The following is a 14,486-nucleotide window of genomic DNA, read 5'->3' as shown; positions in this document are numbered from 1 at the left end:
GTCATAGTATAGCCCGTCGAAAAAAGTGAAAAACGGTCATAGTATATGTCAAAAACAGTCATAGTATAGCCTGTCGAAAAAAGTAAAAAAGCAGTCATAGTATATTATGTCGAAAACAGTCATAGTTTAGCATGTCGAAAAAAGTAAAAAAGCAGTCATAGTATATTATGTCGAAAACAGTCATAGTATAGCACGTCGAAAACAGTCGTAGTATAGCCTGTCGAAAAAAGTGAAAAACGTTCATAGTATATGTCGAAAACAGTCATAGTATAGACTGTCGAAAAAAGTGAAAAACGGTCATAGTATAGCATGTCAAAAAAAGTCAAAAAATAGTCATAGTATATTATGTCGAAAACAGTCATAGTATAGCACGTCAAAAACAGTCGTAGTATAGCCTGTCGAAAAAAGTGAAAAACGGTCATAGTATAGCATGTCGAAAAAAGTCAAAAAATAGTCATAGTACATTATGTCGAAAACAGTCATAGTTTAGCACGTCGAAAACAGTGAAAAACGGTCATAGTATAGCATGTCGAAAAAAGTAAAAAAACAGTCACAGTATATAATGTCGAAAACAGTCATAGTATAGCCTGTTGAAAAAAGTGAAAAACGTTCATAGTATATTATATCAAAAAGAGTCACAGTATAGCATGTCGAAAACAGTCATAGTATAGCCTGTCAAAAAAAGTGAAAAACGGTCATAGTATAGCATGTCGAAAAAAGTCAAAAAAACGGTCATAGTATAGCATGTCGAAAAAGTCAAAAAACAGTCATAGTATATTATGTCGAAAACAGTCATAGTATAGCACGTCGAAAACAGTCGTAGTATAGCCTGTCGAAAAAAGTGAAAAACGGTCATAGTATAACATGTCGAAAAAAGTCAAAAAACAGTCATAGTATATTATGTCGAAAACAGTCATAGTATAGCCCGTCGAAAAAAGGGAAAAACGGTCATAGTATAGCATGTCGAAAAAAATCAAAAAACAGTCATAGTATATTATGTCAAAAACAGTCATAGTATAGCCCATTGAAAAAAGTGAAAAACGGTCATAGTATATTATGTCAAAAACAGTCACAGTATAGCACGTCGAAAACAGTCATAGTATAGCATGTCGAAAAAAGGCAAAAAACAGTCATAGTATATTATGTCGAAAACAGTCATAGTATAGCATGTCGAAAACAGTCATAGTATAGCCTGTCGAAAACAGTCATAGTATAGACTGTCGAAAAAAGTGAAAAACGGTCATAGTATAGCATGTCGAAAAAAGTCAAAAAACAGTCATAGTATATTATGTCGAAAACAGTCATAGTATAGCCTGTTGAAAACAGTCATAGTACAGCCCGTCGAAAAAAGTCAAAAAAAAATCATAGTATATTATGTCGAAAACAGTCATAGTATAGCCCGTCGAAAAAAGTGAAAAACGGTCATAGTATATTATGTCAAAAACAGTCATAGTATAGCCTGTCGAAAAAAGTGAAAAACGGTCATAGTATAGCATGTCGAAAAAAGTGAAAAACGGTCATAGTATAGCATGTCGAAAAAAGTGAAAAACGGTCATAGTATAGCATGTCGAAAAAAGTGAAAAACGGTCATAGTATAGCACGTCGAAAAAAGTGAAAAACGGTCAAAGTATAGCATGTCGGAAAAAGTCAAAAAACAGTTCTAGGGTAGTTTGTTCTATAATAAATCATAGTAATAGTATTTTGGGGATAATTGTCTTGCTGAAGACACATTGACATTAGACAGGAAAAACAGGAGCTTGGGATTGAACCTATGACTCTCTGATTGAAAGGCAGCCCTGCTCTCCACTTAGCCACGGACACCAGTTGGACACCAATGGCATAGTATGTCTATAAAAAGTCATAGTATAGCATGTCGAAAACAGTCATAGTATGGCCTGTCAAAAAACGTGAAAAACGGTCATAGTATAGCATGTCGAAAAAAGTAAAAAAAAACAGTCATAGTATATTATGTCGAAAACAGTCATAGTATAGTATGTCGAAAAAAGTCATAATATAGTACTCCAGTCTTGAATGGATGTTATATGTTTTCAAATCACCAGGTGTCACTGTGCTTACTGACCTTAAAGGCCTGCATTTCAAGTCTTCTTTTCAGCACAAACAGAAAGAAAGCCCTAAAGCTTGTACATGGAGGTCGGTGACCTCACATAAGTCCCAGAACAGCTTTGTTCTCCTTCAACATAAGTGGATCTAATCAGCCACAATAACTGCAAACACCTCCATGGGCATGCAGGGTTATAATATCTATAACAATATATCATGTTTTATAAGATGATTGCTATGGAATTAGCTGCACATATCCAATGTCCACAGAGGATACATTCTAATAACAGTGGCTGATGGCGGTAGAGAGTCTTTTTTAATGTGACATCAAAGTAACTAGTAACTATTACAGTTGAATACATGCAGTAGAGTAAGTGCAAGATTTGAAGTACTGTAAATTAGAATAAATTGTTTTGTCCAGACTTATCCTTTTGTAAAAAACGTTGCGCGTGCGTTGGGTTGGAAGCTATCTATCTTTTGTAGTTATCCTCCCAAATACAACCTTTATTGCTACTTGCTGTCTGAAGAGGAGGGCTATCTTTGAAATATTCTTTTATTTTCCCCATTTCTGGAGCGTTACATCATAAAATTCATGAATACAACATTCTCAGAGTTTTATGATCCGATAGATTGTATAACATTTTTCACGGGAAAAGTCTGAATCTCAACTAGCACTGACTCTCTGAAGAGAGAGCCAATTAGAGCTGATCAGCAACAGCTGTGACACCTGCACAATGGGGTTATTTAACCTGCCATGTGGTACAGGCAACATGTTCTGTTGGTGACTGAAGCGATGGGAGCTTTTTGGACCTTGTTCATTTGCGTGCTGACTGTCTGGCTGACCAAAGGTATTTATAGTTGTTCTGCTTGAAGCTTGTGTTCAAGACATTGGTAGTTGAGTATAGCAAAATATAGGCATGCTAATTTCTGAAATGCCATTTAACAGTGACAAGTTTGTCTTATGTGGCATAAAACAGCAAAAAAGATTTGATGAACAGCAACTACTGTGTCCATAGGCTCCTGTTTGCCTGTTGGTGGCTCAACTGAAAGCAGCGATAATGGGCTGCAGAGGATAATGAGAGGTAAGAATATTGGTGACTATTTGAGATTTCCTGAGCTTTTTCCTGACATTACATTTCCTTCCTACTATAGATCTGCCTCCCAATGACTTCTCCATAAAGAAGGCCCTTACACTCCACCATTCACATAAGTCCATGTCTCTGCGAGAGTATAAAAAAGGTGAGCAGGTTCTGCTTAACCCTATTGGAAAAATACACGCTTGTGTACGGCTCAGGTTCCCGGTGTCATAATGTGGCTAATTAAGTTTTCATTAATGCTTTGTCTTTGGATTCCAATGAAATGTCTAAGCTACATTGACCATAAGATTTCAGGTATACAGTGGCTGCATATTTATCATCGGACACTGTAAGAGTTCAATATATGTACTTTTGTTGTAGTAAAACATGTATATATTTAAGGCAAATATTGAGAGCAAGTGTTTGCTTTAAGTCTATGAACACAGAATTTAATTGTTTGTTAATCGAATGACTTCATTTCAGTGGAACTGGAAACCAAGGAAGTGGATGTTAATGTGTCAGCTGTCGTACTGAAAGTTGTTGTTGAAAGCAAGAGCTCAGGCAACCTCTCCCTGGCCGACAGCCTGGGCGCCAAGGGCAACCTCTCCCTGGCCGACGGCCTGGGCGCCAAGGGCAACCTCTCCCTGGCCGACGGCCTGGGCGCCAAGGGCAACCTCTCGCTGGCCGACGGCCTGGGCGCCAAGGGCAACCTCTCGCTGGCCGACGGCCTGGGCGCCAAGGGCAACCTCTCGCTGGCCGACGGCCTGGGCGCCAAGGGCAACCTCTCCCTGGCCGACGGCCTGGGCGCCAAGGGCAACCTCTCCCTGGCCGACGGCCTGGGCGCCAAGGGCAACCTCTCCCTGGCCGACGGCCTGGGCGCCAAGGGCAACCTCTCCCTGGCCGACGGCCTGGGCGCCAAGGGCAACCTCTCCCTGGCCGACGGCCTGGGCGCCAAGGGCAACCTCTCCCTGGCCGACGGCCTGGGCGCCAAGGGCAACCTCTCCCTGGCCGACGGCGCCAAGGGCAACCTCTCCCTGGCCGACGGCGCCAAGGGCAACCTCTCGCTGGCCGACGGCGCCAAGGGCAACCTCTCGCTGGCCGACGGCGCCAAGGGCAACCTCTCGCTGGCCGACGGCGCCAAGGGCAACCTCTCGCTGGCCGACGGCGCCAAGGGCAACCTCTCGCTGGCCGACGGCGCCAAGGGCAACCTCTCGCTGGCCGACGGCGCCAAGGGCAACCTCTCGCTGGCCGACGGCGCCAAGGGCAACCTCTCGCTGGCCGACGGCGCCAAGGGCAACCTCTCGCTGGCCGACGGCGCCAAGGGCAACCTCTCGCTGGCCGACGGCGCCAAGGGCAACCTCTCGCTGGCCGACGGCGCCAAGGGCAACCTCTCGCTGGCCGACGGCGCCAAGGGCAACCTCTCGCTGGCCGACGGCGCCAAGGGCAACCTCTCCCTGGCCGACGGCGCCAAGGGCAACCTCTCCCTGGCCGACGGCGCCAAGGGCAACCTTTCCCTGGCCGACGGCCTGGGCGCCAAGGGCAACCTTTCCCTGGCCGACGGCCTGGGCGCCAAGGGCAACCTTTCCCTGGCCGACGGCCTGGGCGCCAAGGGCAACCTTTCCCTGGCCGACGGCCTGGGCGCCAAGGGCAACCTTTCCCTGGCCGACGGCCTGGGCGCCAAGGGCAACCTTTCCCTGGCCGACGGCCTGGGCGCCAAGGGCAACCTTTCCCTGGCCGACGGCGCCAAGGGCAACCTCTCCCTGGCCGACGGCGCCAAGGGCAACCTCTCCCTGGCCGACGGCGTCAAGGGCAACCTCTCCCTGGCTGACATCCTGGGCGTCAAGGGCAACCTCTCCCTGGCAGACGGCGCCAAGGGCAACCTCTCCCTGGCTTGACACCCTCAGCCGCGTCCATTCAAACCGTAGGGTTTAGGGTGCAGAAGAGTTGATTTAGCATCTTAAGTTCTTTCTGTTTGTACGTACTGTTATATCTACTTTGAATAAAACATTTTAATGATATTTTAGTTTCCTTATTTCTCTGGGGAGGGGAGAGAGTGCGGTCTGACTAAGTGCACCATTGATCCTGACCCTAAAGATCCAAGGGAAACTTTCAGATTGTATTTTAGAAGGCCAACTTAAAAAATATCAATTCAGGTCAAAATATCCAGCAGCATTGGTCTGTATGTGTATTGACCTGATTTGTTTTGAGAGTATCCACTTCTACTGTATTGATGCAGGATTCCAGCTTTATGTTGAAATGTCTTAAATAGAACAAAGAACATCACATGCAGATGTACCAGTAGTGGGACAACATTGTGACTGATTATTTATAGATCAACGGCTGATTGATTTATTCCACCATTGTGGATTTTTGGGAAATAACTAGTGTCTGTAGCTCTACCTGTCGTGCCAAAAAGCAATCATCTTGTGACCGAATAATCACAATTGTGGCCAAACGAGTTCAGGAATAACATTTGTGACAAAAGCAAGAGTATTGTTTCTGATGAGTTTGATATTTGAAAAATAGACTGATTTAGGGATGGGTTATAGAATGGTGGCCATTTTACATTCTGTCTTAACCAAATGTATTTTGCATCATATCCTGAACCAAACAGGATGACACAATGTTTTGGTGGTCAAGGATTATACTAAAGAAGTCATTACTTTATAAACGGTGAATAGTTAATTCAGTGACACTGAGAAGCAAATCACAGTATCTGAGTACTCGGGCCTGACTGTTCCTGAAGCCTGACAATACAGAAACTACAACGAGCAGACAAATATTCAATATGATCACAACAGCTATAGGAGAAGATGTTGATTTGGCCAGTGGTGAAACTGTAGAGGCGATTTGTGAAGTTCGGCCTATGGCGGTCAGGGGTTAAAATTTGGATTAAGCAGCTTGTTAATTGAAAGCGGTTTCAGAGGCTTTGACTTCCGACATGCTTTCATTTCATTAAATGAATCAATCCACAGACTCCACGAGATGCGTGTCTCGCTTAGACCAGGGCACCAAATCCAACCAAGTGGTTTATCAAGGCTCCCTGTTGTTCGTCACGTCTCACATGGGTCTTGCTTTTGATTCCCAGAAGGGTGTTGTGGTGCAGCGGGGAGAATGACTAATGTAAAGACAGTCGATTGTGGACTATTCGAGGACTCACTGAAAGATTTTCACCCGAGTTGTTTCTTGAATGATTTCAGTGTCCAGGTTTTGTTCCTCTCCATCTTTGTTTCATTTTCTTTTTACAAATGAGCTCATGAAACCAGACTGACAACAGGTTTAAAAAAAAAAAAAAAGTTTATGTCAGTACCCATGACATTTCACAATACAAAGGCATGAAAAAAAGTAACATTAAAATAGGTATGGCATCTTCCAAAAGCTAATTTTCCATTCATAAATGCTTCTTGCGATATCGGTTCACTGCAGTTTCTTACAACAGAATCACAGAGATATTTTTCTAAAAAGCCAGAAATCATTTATTTATTTTTTAACTCGATGAGCGTGATGTGACACGAAAAAAACAAAAACAATCGGCAGACATTCTGTGGTTGTGAGAAGTATTAGTATCATATGCTGCACAACATCGAAGGCCAAGAGTTCTCTGGTGAGGAGACGGTCCTGCTGTGACCTTTGAAACGTGCCGAGGTCTTCCTCAGGGCGAGACGATGTTCCGCTGCACCTGGGTTCCTGTTCCAGACAAGAGAATCATCTTAGTTCAAATCAAAGCAGAGCTGGTTTTAGTGTAAAGTCAGGACCTCTGAGGTCATGACATGTTTGGTCAGTCAGGGTTATTAGTCAAAAGCTGAGAACCTTTGTTGTTGTTAATGCTTGGAGTCTGTTGTCCACTACCTACTCCGATCGTAAAGGAAAAGTTCACACATTTAGGGAAATAACTGTTTTCACTTTCCTGCTTAGAGTTGGATGAGAAGATCTATACGAGTTCAGCATTAAAACTGGAAACTCTGTTCTGTTCAAAAGTAACAAAATCATCCTACAGCAACTCCAACGCTGAATAAGTACCAGGTAATATCTTGTATCTTCTTCCATCAGTGCAGGACACACGAAACATATCCCAAAATGTTGGCAAAAATTGTAAAAATAAAAACTTCAGATGAGGTAGTCTTTCTTCCCACTACGGGGACAAAAACGTGAGCTACCATGGCTGAGTCACTTACACTAGTATCTAGTTAAACTAGTGGGCTAGATAAGTTCCAAGCCCTGGTTAGCATCATAGCTAGGATAGCATTTTGCTTTCGTTGTCCCTGCGGCGGCGCACCCACCCTGTTCACTACTCAAGTGCTAGGATTACGCTAGGAGATGCACTGTGAATGAGGATCAGCCCCCGATTCCCTTTATGGAACCTCTCATTTTACTGAAACAGTCAGCTACGCACACGTCCTGGTTCTAGTGCTCCTGTGCCTCCCTTCCCTCCAGTGGGCCCAGCACTACGGCCAGGGTCTCCAGCAGTGTGGTGTCGCCGTTGGTTCTTAATCTATAAAGTAACAAACGCCGATAAAAAAAAGCAGTGTCGGAGCTGTACCTGTGCGTTGAGGCGACGGCATTCTCGCTGCTTCTAACTGGGGTTGGGTCTCTCTGCAGACTTCTGAATCTGTGTGGGGGAACCAAGGGCAGACAACATACAGACACAAGTTACAGTGTGTGCTCTCGGGATGACAGGCAGCATTGTGACAAAGAAAGGAAATACCAGAATATGCTACTTGTCACTCATTTATTGCATTTCCAACCTCATTCAATGAACAAAGAGGCCGATTGCGCTGATACAAAGACATGATCAGCAAATAGACAGTAGATGCAGGTTCATCCGACTACCAGCGGAGGGCATGAGGGTTCTTCAGCCAACATCAGCCATTTAAACCAAGAAACAACAAGGCAACACAAAGAGACTAACAAACAATGAACCACTTGATGACAACCATGAAACAGAGACCAGAAAACAACAACAAGCTGCATTACATGGCAAGAAACTAAAGTCAAAAACAAGAGGAGATGTGTAAATGTGAGCAGATGGAAATCTGTATGGAGATCTTCAACTGAGTGGCAGATGGTTCAACTCAAATTAGACAATAAAAAAATGACTGCATTTAAAAAAAGAAGAAGAAAAAGCTCAACAACAGGCAGAAATGTTACTGTACCTGTGATTGTTCTTTTAGGAAATCTGGTAGCTGAAATTCACCCTTAAAGACCTGGAAAAACAAAGGACCAGGTTTAGAGCTCCACAAACTCATTGAATCTGCATGAATTCATCATCTGGATCATCTGGATCACCATGGAGAAGATTTACTGGATCGATCCTTTACTTTAGCAGAAATTACTTGTAGCAACTTCATGAACTTCTTTAATGCTAAAATTCTAACGATTAGAGACAACATTAATCACCTCCTGCCCTCAACTGGTAGCGATTCATTCTAAAATACAGGAACCGTAGAACCCGCTGTAAAACCTGATATCTAGATGTCCTTTCTCCCATCAACGTTCACAATTGGCTTCAACAGTTTTTACATCTAAGCCATCCACCGGTCTCTTAAACCCCATCCCCACCATGCTGCTCATAGAAGTCTTACCTTAGCTAGCACCTCTTTACTGATCAACCTGGTGGTACACGGTACAGGCCAAGTACCACCGTCCTTCAAAGTAGCTGTAGTCAAACCTCTTCTTAAGAAGCCCACTCTTGATCCAGAGGTGTTGGCTAACTATAGACCTCTCTGACCTTCCCTTCCTCTCTAAGATCGCACATCAGTTGTGTGACTTTCTACACAATAGTTTATTTGAGGATTTAGAGAGCGTCATAGCACAGAGACGGCTCTGGTGGAAATGACCTTCTGATTGCGTCAGACAAAGGACTCGTCTCTGTACATTCGACACTGTTAACTCTCACATAAAACAAACTTCAAGGACCGTCTTTCTTCACCTACCTAACATTGCAAAAATCAGGCACATCCAATACGATGCAGAACAATTAGTCAGTGCATTTTGTTACTTCTAGACTAGATATCTGCAATTCCAGTTATTCAGTCTGCTCTAAGAAGTTGCTTCAGACTCTCCAGTTGATCCAGAACGCTGCAGCACGTGTACTGAACACAAACTAAGAAAAGACATCGTATTACTCCGGTGTTTGAGTCTCTGCATTGGCTCCCTGTAAAAATCTACACTAGAGAATCCTTCTACTCGCCTACAAAGCCCTAGTTGCTCATATTACCCTATCGCCTCACTAGAGCACTGTCCTCCCAGCATGCAGTGGTGGTTTCTACAGTCTTCGAAAGTCAAACGGGAGCCAGAGCCTTCAGCTACTAAGGTACGTCTTATTGCCAAAACTATCTACACAGGAAGTCCCGTCTTTCATGTTGAATGAAAACACTGTAGTGGCACAAGGTCGTTCCGTCAGCCTGGGATAAGGAAAAATGTGGAGGAAAAGTAGGCTATGAGTAACAACATTGTGCTGATGGATAGAGGCCAAATTGAACAGATAAAGACATGAAACAAGAGAAGACAGCAGCATGTTTGTGTTGTGTTACACAATAGAGAGGCTGCTAACTCCATTGAGCTTTTCTTCTGTAGTTCCATATTGGAAACTACTGTAAATCTCATCATATATTATTTTATGAACCTTTCACTCCAGTACAATATGTAGTGTAATAATGAAGTACAATGTGGTTACAAAGTGCTGTACACAGTGATGTAATGTGTAAATCATCTGTTGTCTTTATCTTTACTTCCACGGTGACGCTATACTTTCATTATACAACATCTTTGGTAATAATGTACTTATTTGACCATTTGCTAAACCACTTCCCCAACAGAGGCTGTGCAATCATCCCTTAGTGACTCTAATAGGGCCAGGCAGGCCTGTCAAGCTGTGGATTTCTCCGTCTATAGAAACACTTAGTTGTGCATGCTGAATGTTGCGTTAAGTTGTTTGGTTTCTCAATAGGATTGGGCAACACTGAAATCGCCCTACCGTCGATATTGCTTTAAGGAAACAACAATATAGGGGACCATTGACGAAACAAAGTTAAAGAGAGAGAAGCCAATAGATCTATGGCCCGGAGACGGATATGTTGCAATACCCATAAGATAAGAGATTCATGGTGTGTCCATCTTTAGTCCTGACTTTTTTCAAATCAAACAGCTTACAAATCCCTTCATTCACATTCTCTGGTTCTCCTTTTTAGTTTGGTTTAAAACCAAAGAATCGCCAAATAGGTGCGTTGCATTCTTTTTTGCAAACAAGAGCGGACTACTTTTCCTGGTGGGTTAGAGCTACATGGGTAATTACTAGGGCTGCACTAAACAGTTTGACGCTTCATTCATAATGTTGACATCCAAAATAGGATTCATTAGAACTTGAAGAAGCTTTGCAGCAAAGGTTGCGATATTTAGATATCAACAGGTTTTATCCAAAAACCTGTTGACATTGTATTCAAGTCTTGTGTTTCTTTCCGACCAGAAACGTGGGCTTTTCTTTTGGGCATCTCTACTGCAGCTTTGCAACCTGTTGGCTAGTAAAAGGTAAAAAGACACAGAGCTGGTCGTAAAATAAGTGTGCAGCAAAGTGCCATTAAAACCCGCTGAGACGCTTATTCCAAAAGAGCTGTAAACATGTTAAAGGACTGGTCCTAAAACTAGAATAACATCTACATATCCCACATGTCTTAGTCGGAAAATGCTCCATTCAGAATAAGGCCTAATTATAATATCCAAACAGAATACGATGTTTACATGAGCCATATTAAATTTGGAATATGGTCATATTTGGAGTAACAGTGGAACATAACATGCAAGTGTAGTAAATGATGGACGCGGCAGCATCATCACTAACCTCAAATGCACCTCAATGACAACATCAACGACAACCACAGCCAAACGGAGGATTTAAGCAGAACACAAGGGCAAAGATCAATTAAACCAATGGAAAACTTTTATGTACATATATTAATCTCAATCATGCCTTTAATGTTTAATTTTCCTCCTTTTGATAAACAATAGAGCCACAAGACAAAATACATGAAGTACTGAGTTCAATTCAATCAGATAATCAATGAAAATATATCATTTAAATCTGTGCTGGACCTCCACAGTGTGGGAGGAGTGGGTAGAAAGTCCTACGCTCCTTTTAAACTTCCCTAAAACACAACAGCCATTGATGAATGCCCCCCCGTGCCTTCATGGAGTTAACCTGCGTCTGCTTAAAGGTGACACAGGGCCAGAAACTCAACTTTACCTGACAATATTTCCAAACAGTAGAGCCAGAGAGGCAAGCGCATGTTTATGATTTCCTCATGGCTGCCATTTTGCAAGTTTCCAAGTGTACGAAGGCCAGACAGAGAGACAGAGAGACAGAGAGAGAGAGAGAGAGAGAGAGAGAGAGAGAGAAAGAGAGAGAGAGAGAGAGAGAGAGGCAGAGCAGAATGACCTCTGGTTGTGCACTAGGTCAGACGCTCAGGGCAGAAGAATGTGTGGTGTCATTAAGAAACAGAGCAGCACAGCCGTCTGCTCTGCATGCTCCAGATCAATCTTCAGAGAGAGGACAGACGGAAGGGAAGAGCTGACTCTAGGAAAAGCCAGACTTTATGTCTGCATGTTGGGATCACTACAGTAACATGAAGCCAATCCTGCTCTTCTGCAGCAGACTCTGACCTCAAGGTGTACTACCTCTGAGGCATCGGCTGAAATGCTCCTGAGAGGAGAAATATTAATTTGGTGGAGGATTTACAGCCTCTTCTATTGGGTCGGATAAAGCCAGGTGAAACACTGCTTAGCATAATCAAAGGGACCTCTGCCTGCTAATACAGGGCTTAGTCCCCAATCAGCTGTCTGACAGAAATGCTACTGTGCTGCCTTCCTGTCATTATCCCTGGGTTGAATGACATATATTGAGTTGAACAGCCAGCAGTATTATTGCCTTTCAGCATTGAGGAAACGTAACGCGCTGCACTTTGTACATTGTCGCTGTCGGGTGGAGACCTAGTCCCTTACTTTGCAGGAAATTAAAAAATAACAATGGTTTTGATGATAATGATGGTTGGGAGAGGTCTCACGAGGAGATCCTCCCACACCAAGTCCCTGACCAGTCAAGTTAAATCCTGCGGGCAGACCGCTTTTGAGAAGCGTAAAAATATGTTGGGTTCTTTATGAAACTGAGGGGAACGCCGCCTCAGACACAGTCAGACATAACTGCTTCGTCACTGTTGACCTTCAGCTCTGCTGCTTTCCTCGTGTGAGGATGGGGCGTACTACTACTACTACTACTACTACTACGACTACTACTACGACGACTACTACTACTACTTCTCATTGGAATGGAGCTAGTCAGTGGGCCCACCGCTTCCATGAACGCCCACACTCTCACTGGGCTTTAGTAGTTAAAAAAATCCAACCTACACCAATAGTGAAAGTTATTCTGTTCTCTGTATTTCTAACATGAGACCTCATTAACTTCTTTTGTTTATTTAGAATATCTTTTAATGTATAACCAATAACATACTTCATTTCCAGTGAGACAAATTACTATATATCACAACAAGTGATAGGTATTTCAGCATTTAAAATGACCTTTTTACACATTATTTGAATATGTTCCACCTTAAACAATATGAATGAAATATCACCAATAACTTCTTCAACATGTATATTAAAATGTATATAAAATAATTTTTTATGAAAATGCATTAAACATGCATTAACAAAAATAAAGTCCTTTTCTACTTGCTCATTAACTCACTTGATTTAGTAATAATGTACATTTGAATGCCACTGACAACTCGTAGAAAAGACCTTAACTGAAGAATACAGTCTATTCTCATATGATTCTCTTTTTACAGGTTTTCCCTCCTGGTTATCCAAGACAAGGTCTCCATTCAATTCCTTCTTTTAAAAGGATTACAGGTAAAAAAGGGTTAAGCTGTAGAATTACTCTCTCAAGTACAAATAAAGGTAAGTAATGAACAACCTCAGTTAACATGAAAACATTAATTAATAATAAGGATCCACACTAAATGTTTGCTTTATTTTAATGTTTTACTTATACAATTTCAAAATGCTGCATATGTTGTCCTGTCTGTCCTGCATTATGAGCTCACCAAGACATGTTCCTAAAAACTAAATGGCAATGAAGTTGACTTAACTCAACAAGAATCAAATCACAGCATTACTGAGCAGAAATCCTGAAAACTACCACTGCATTACTGAGCAGAAACCCTGAAAACTACCACGGCATTACTGAGCAGAAACCCTGAAAACTACCACGGCATTACTGAGCAGAAACCCCGAAAACTACCACTGCATTACTGAGCAGAAACCCTGAAAACTACCACTGCATTACTGAGCAGAAATCCTGTAAACTACCACTGCATTACTGAGCAGAAACCCTGAAAACTACCACGGCATTACTGAGCAGAAATCCTGTAAACTACCACTGCATTATGAGCAGAAACCCTGAAAACTACCACTGCATTACTGAGCAGAAACCCTGAAAACTACCACTGCATTACTGAGCAGAAACCCTGAAAACTACCACTGCATTACTGAGCAGAAAGCCTGAAAACTACCACTGCATTACTGAGCAGAAAGCCTGAAAACTACCACTGCATTACTGAGCAGAAACCCTGAAAACTACCACTGCATTACTGAGCAGAAACCCTGAAAACTACCACTGCATTACTGAGCAGAAATCCTGTAAACTACCACTGCATTACTGAGCAGAAACCCTGAAAACTACCACGGCATTACTGAGCAGAAATCCTGTAAACTACCACTGCATTATGAGCAGAAACCCTGAAAACTACCACTGCATTACTGAGCAGAAACCCTGAAAACTACCACTGCATTACTGAGCAGAAACCCTGAAAACTACCACTGCATTACTGAGCAGAAATCCTGTAAACTACCACTGCATTACTGAGCAGAAACCCTGAAAACTACCACTGCATTACTGAGCAGAAACCCTGAAAGCTATCACTGCATGCCTCAGCAGAGCCCACTCAGGGAGAAACCAGCACCATTGGGTCAGCCAAGGTGCCTGCTAGTACAAGCAGCAGGTCAGTCCAGTGTGCCAAACTAAACCCGGCGGTGGTTCGTTCTCAGTATTATGGCTGGAGCTCCCTGTGACTAAGCCCCAATCCCAGGAGGTTCAATGTGGCAACAGCCCAGTATCTTTGAGAAGCTGCCAGTGTCGAGCCACAATCGTGAGGGGAGAATGTTTCAGCTGCACAGCAGTCTACTTCCACACTATCTGGGTGGAATGATTCCAGCGATATTGTTACCTCAAACAAGCTTCTATCTGAACTGCACACTGAAACTCTTCAAGAGTGTAATTAGTATTAAAAAAAAAAT

General features: G+C 42.9%; 1 protein-coding gene across 3 annotated transcripts in view; it reads right to left on the bottom strand.

Annotated features, from left to right (window-relative positions):
• Positions 1-6,415: 6,415 nt before the first annotated feature.
• The window catches only part of tpst1 (tyrosylprotein sulfotransferase 1), a 32,311-nt gene continuing 24,240 nt past the window's right edge, over positions 6,416-14,486 (bottom strand). For 2 of the 3 annotated variants that reach the window (XM_068716474.1, XM_068716467.1), the window contains exons 4-6: positions 8,291-8,341; positions 7,678-7,746; positions 6,416-6,824 (exon numbers count right to left, since the gene is read on the bottom strand). In XM_068716474.1, the coding sequence (XP_068572575.1) occupies positions 7,711-7,746; positions 8,291-8,341 (87 nt within the window). In that variant the 3' untranslated portion in view covers positions 6,416-6,824; positions 7,678-7,710. The remainder of the gene's footprint in view (positions 6,825-7,677; positions 7,747-8,290; positions 8,342-14,486) is intronic. The other variant, XM_068716482.1, reaches the window with a different exon arrangement.

This window comes from Cebidichthys violaceus, unplaced genomic scaffold (assembly GCF_023349555.1).
Source record: "Cebidichthys violaceus isolate CVI_PGR_0920_01 unplaced genomic scaffold, fCebVio1.0.p SCAF_1, whole genome shotgun sequence".
In the NCBI taxonomy this organism is placed as follows: domain Eukaryota; kingdom Metazoa; phylum Chordata; class Actinopteri; order Perciformes; family Stichaeidae; genus Cebidichthys; species Cebidichthys violaceus.
This window is presented reverse-complemented; position numbering and strand designations above follow the sequence as displayed.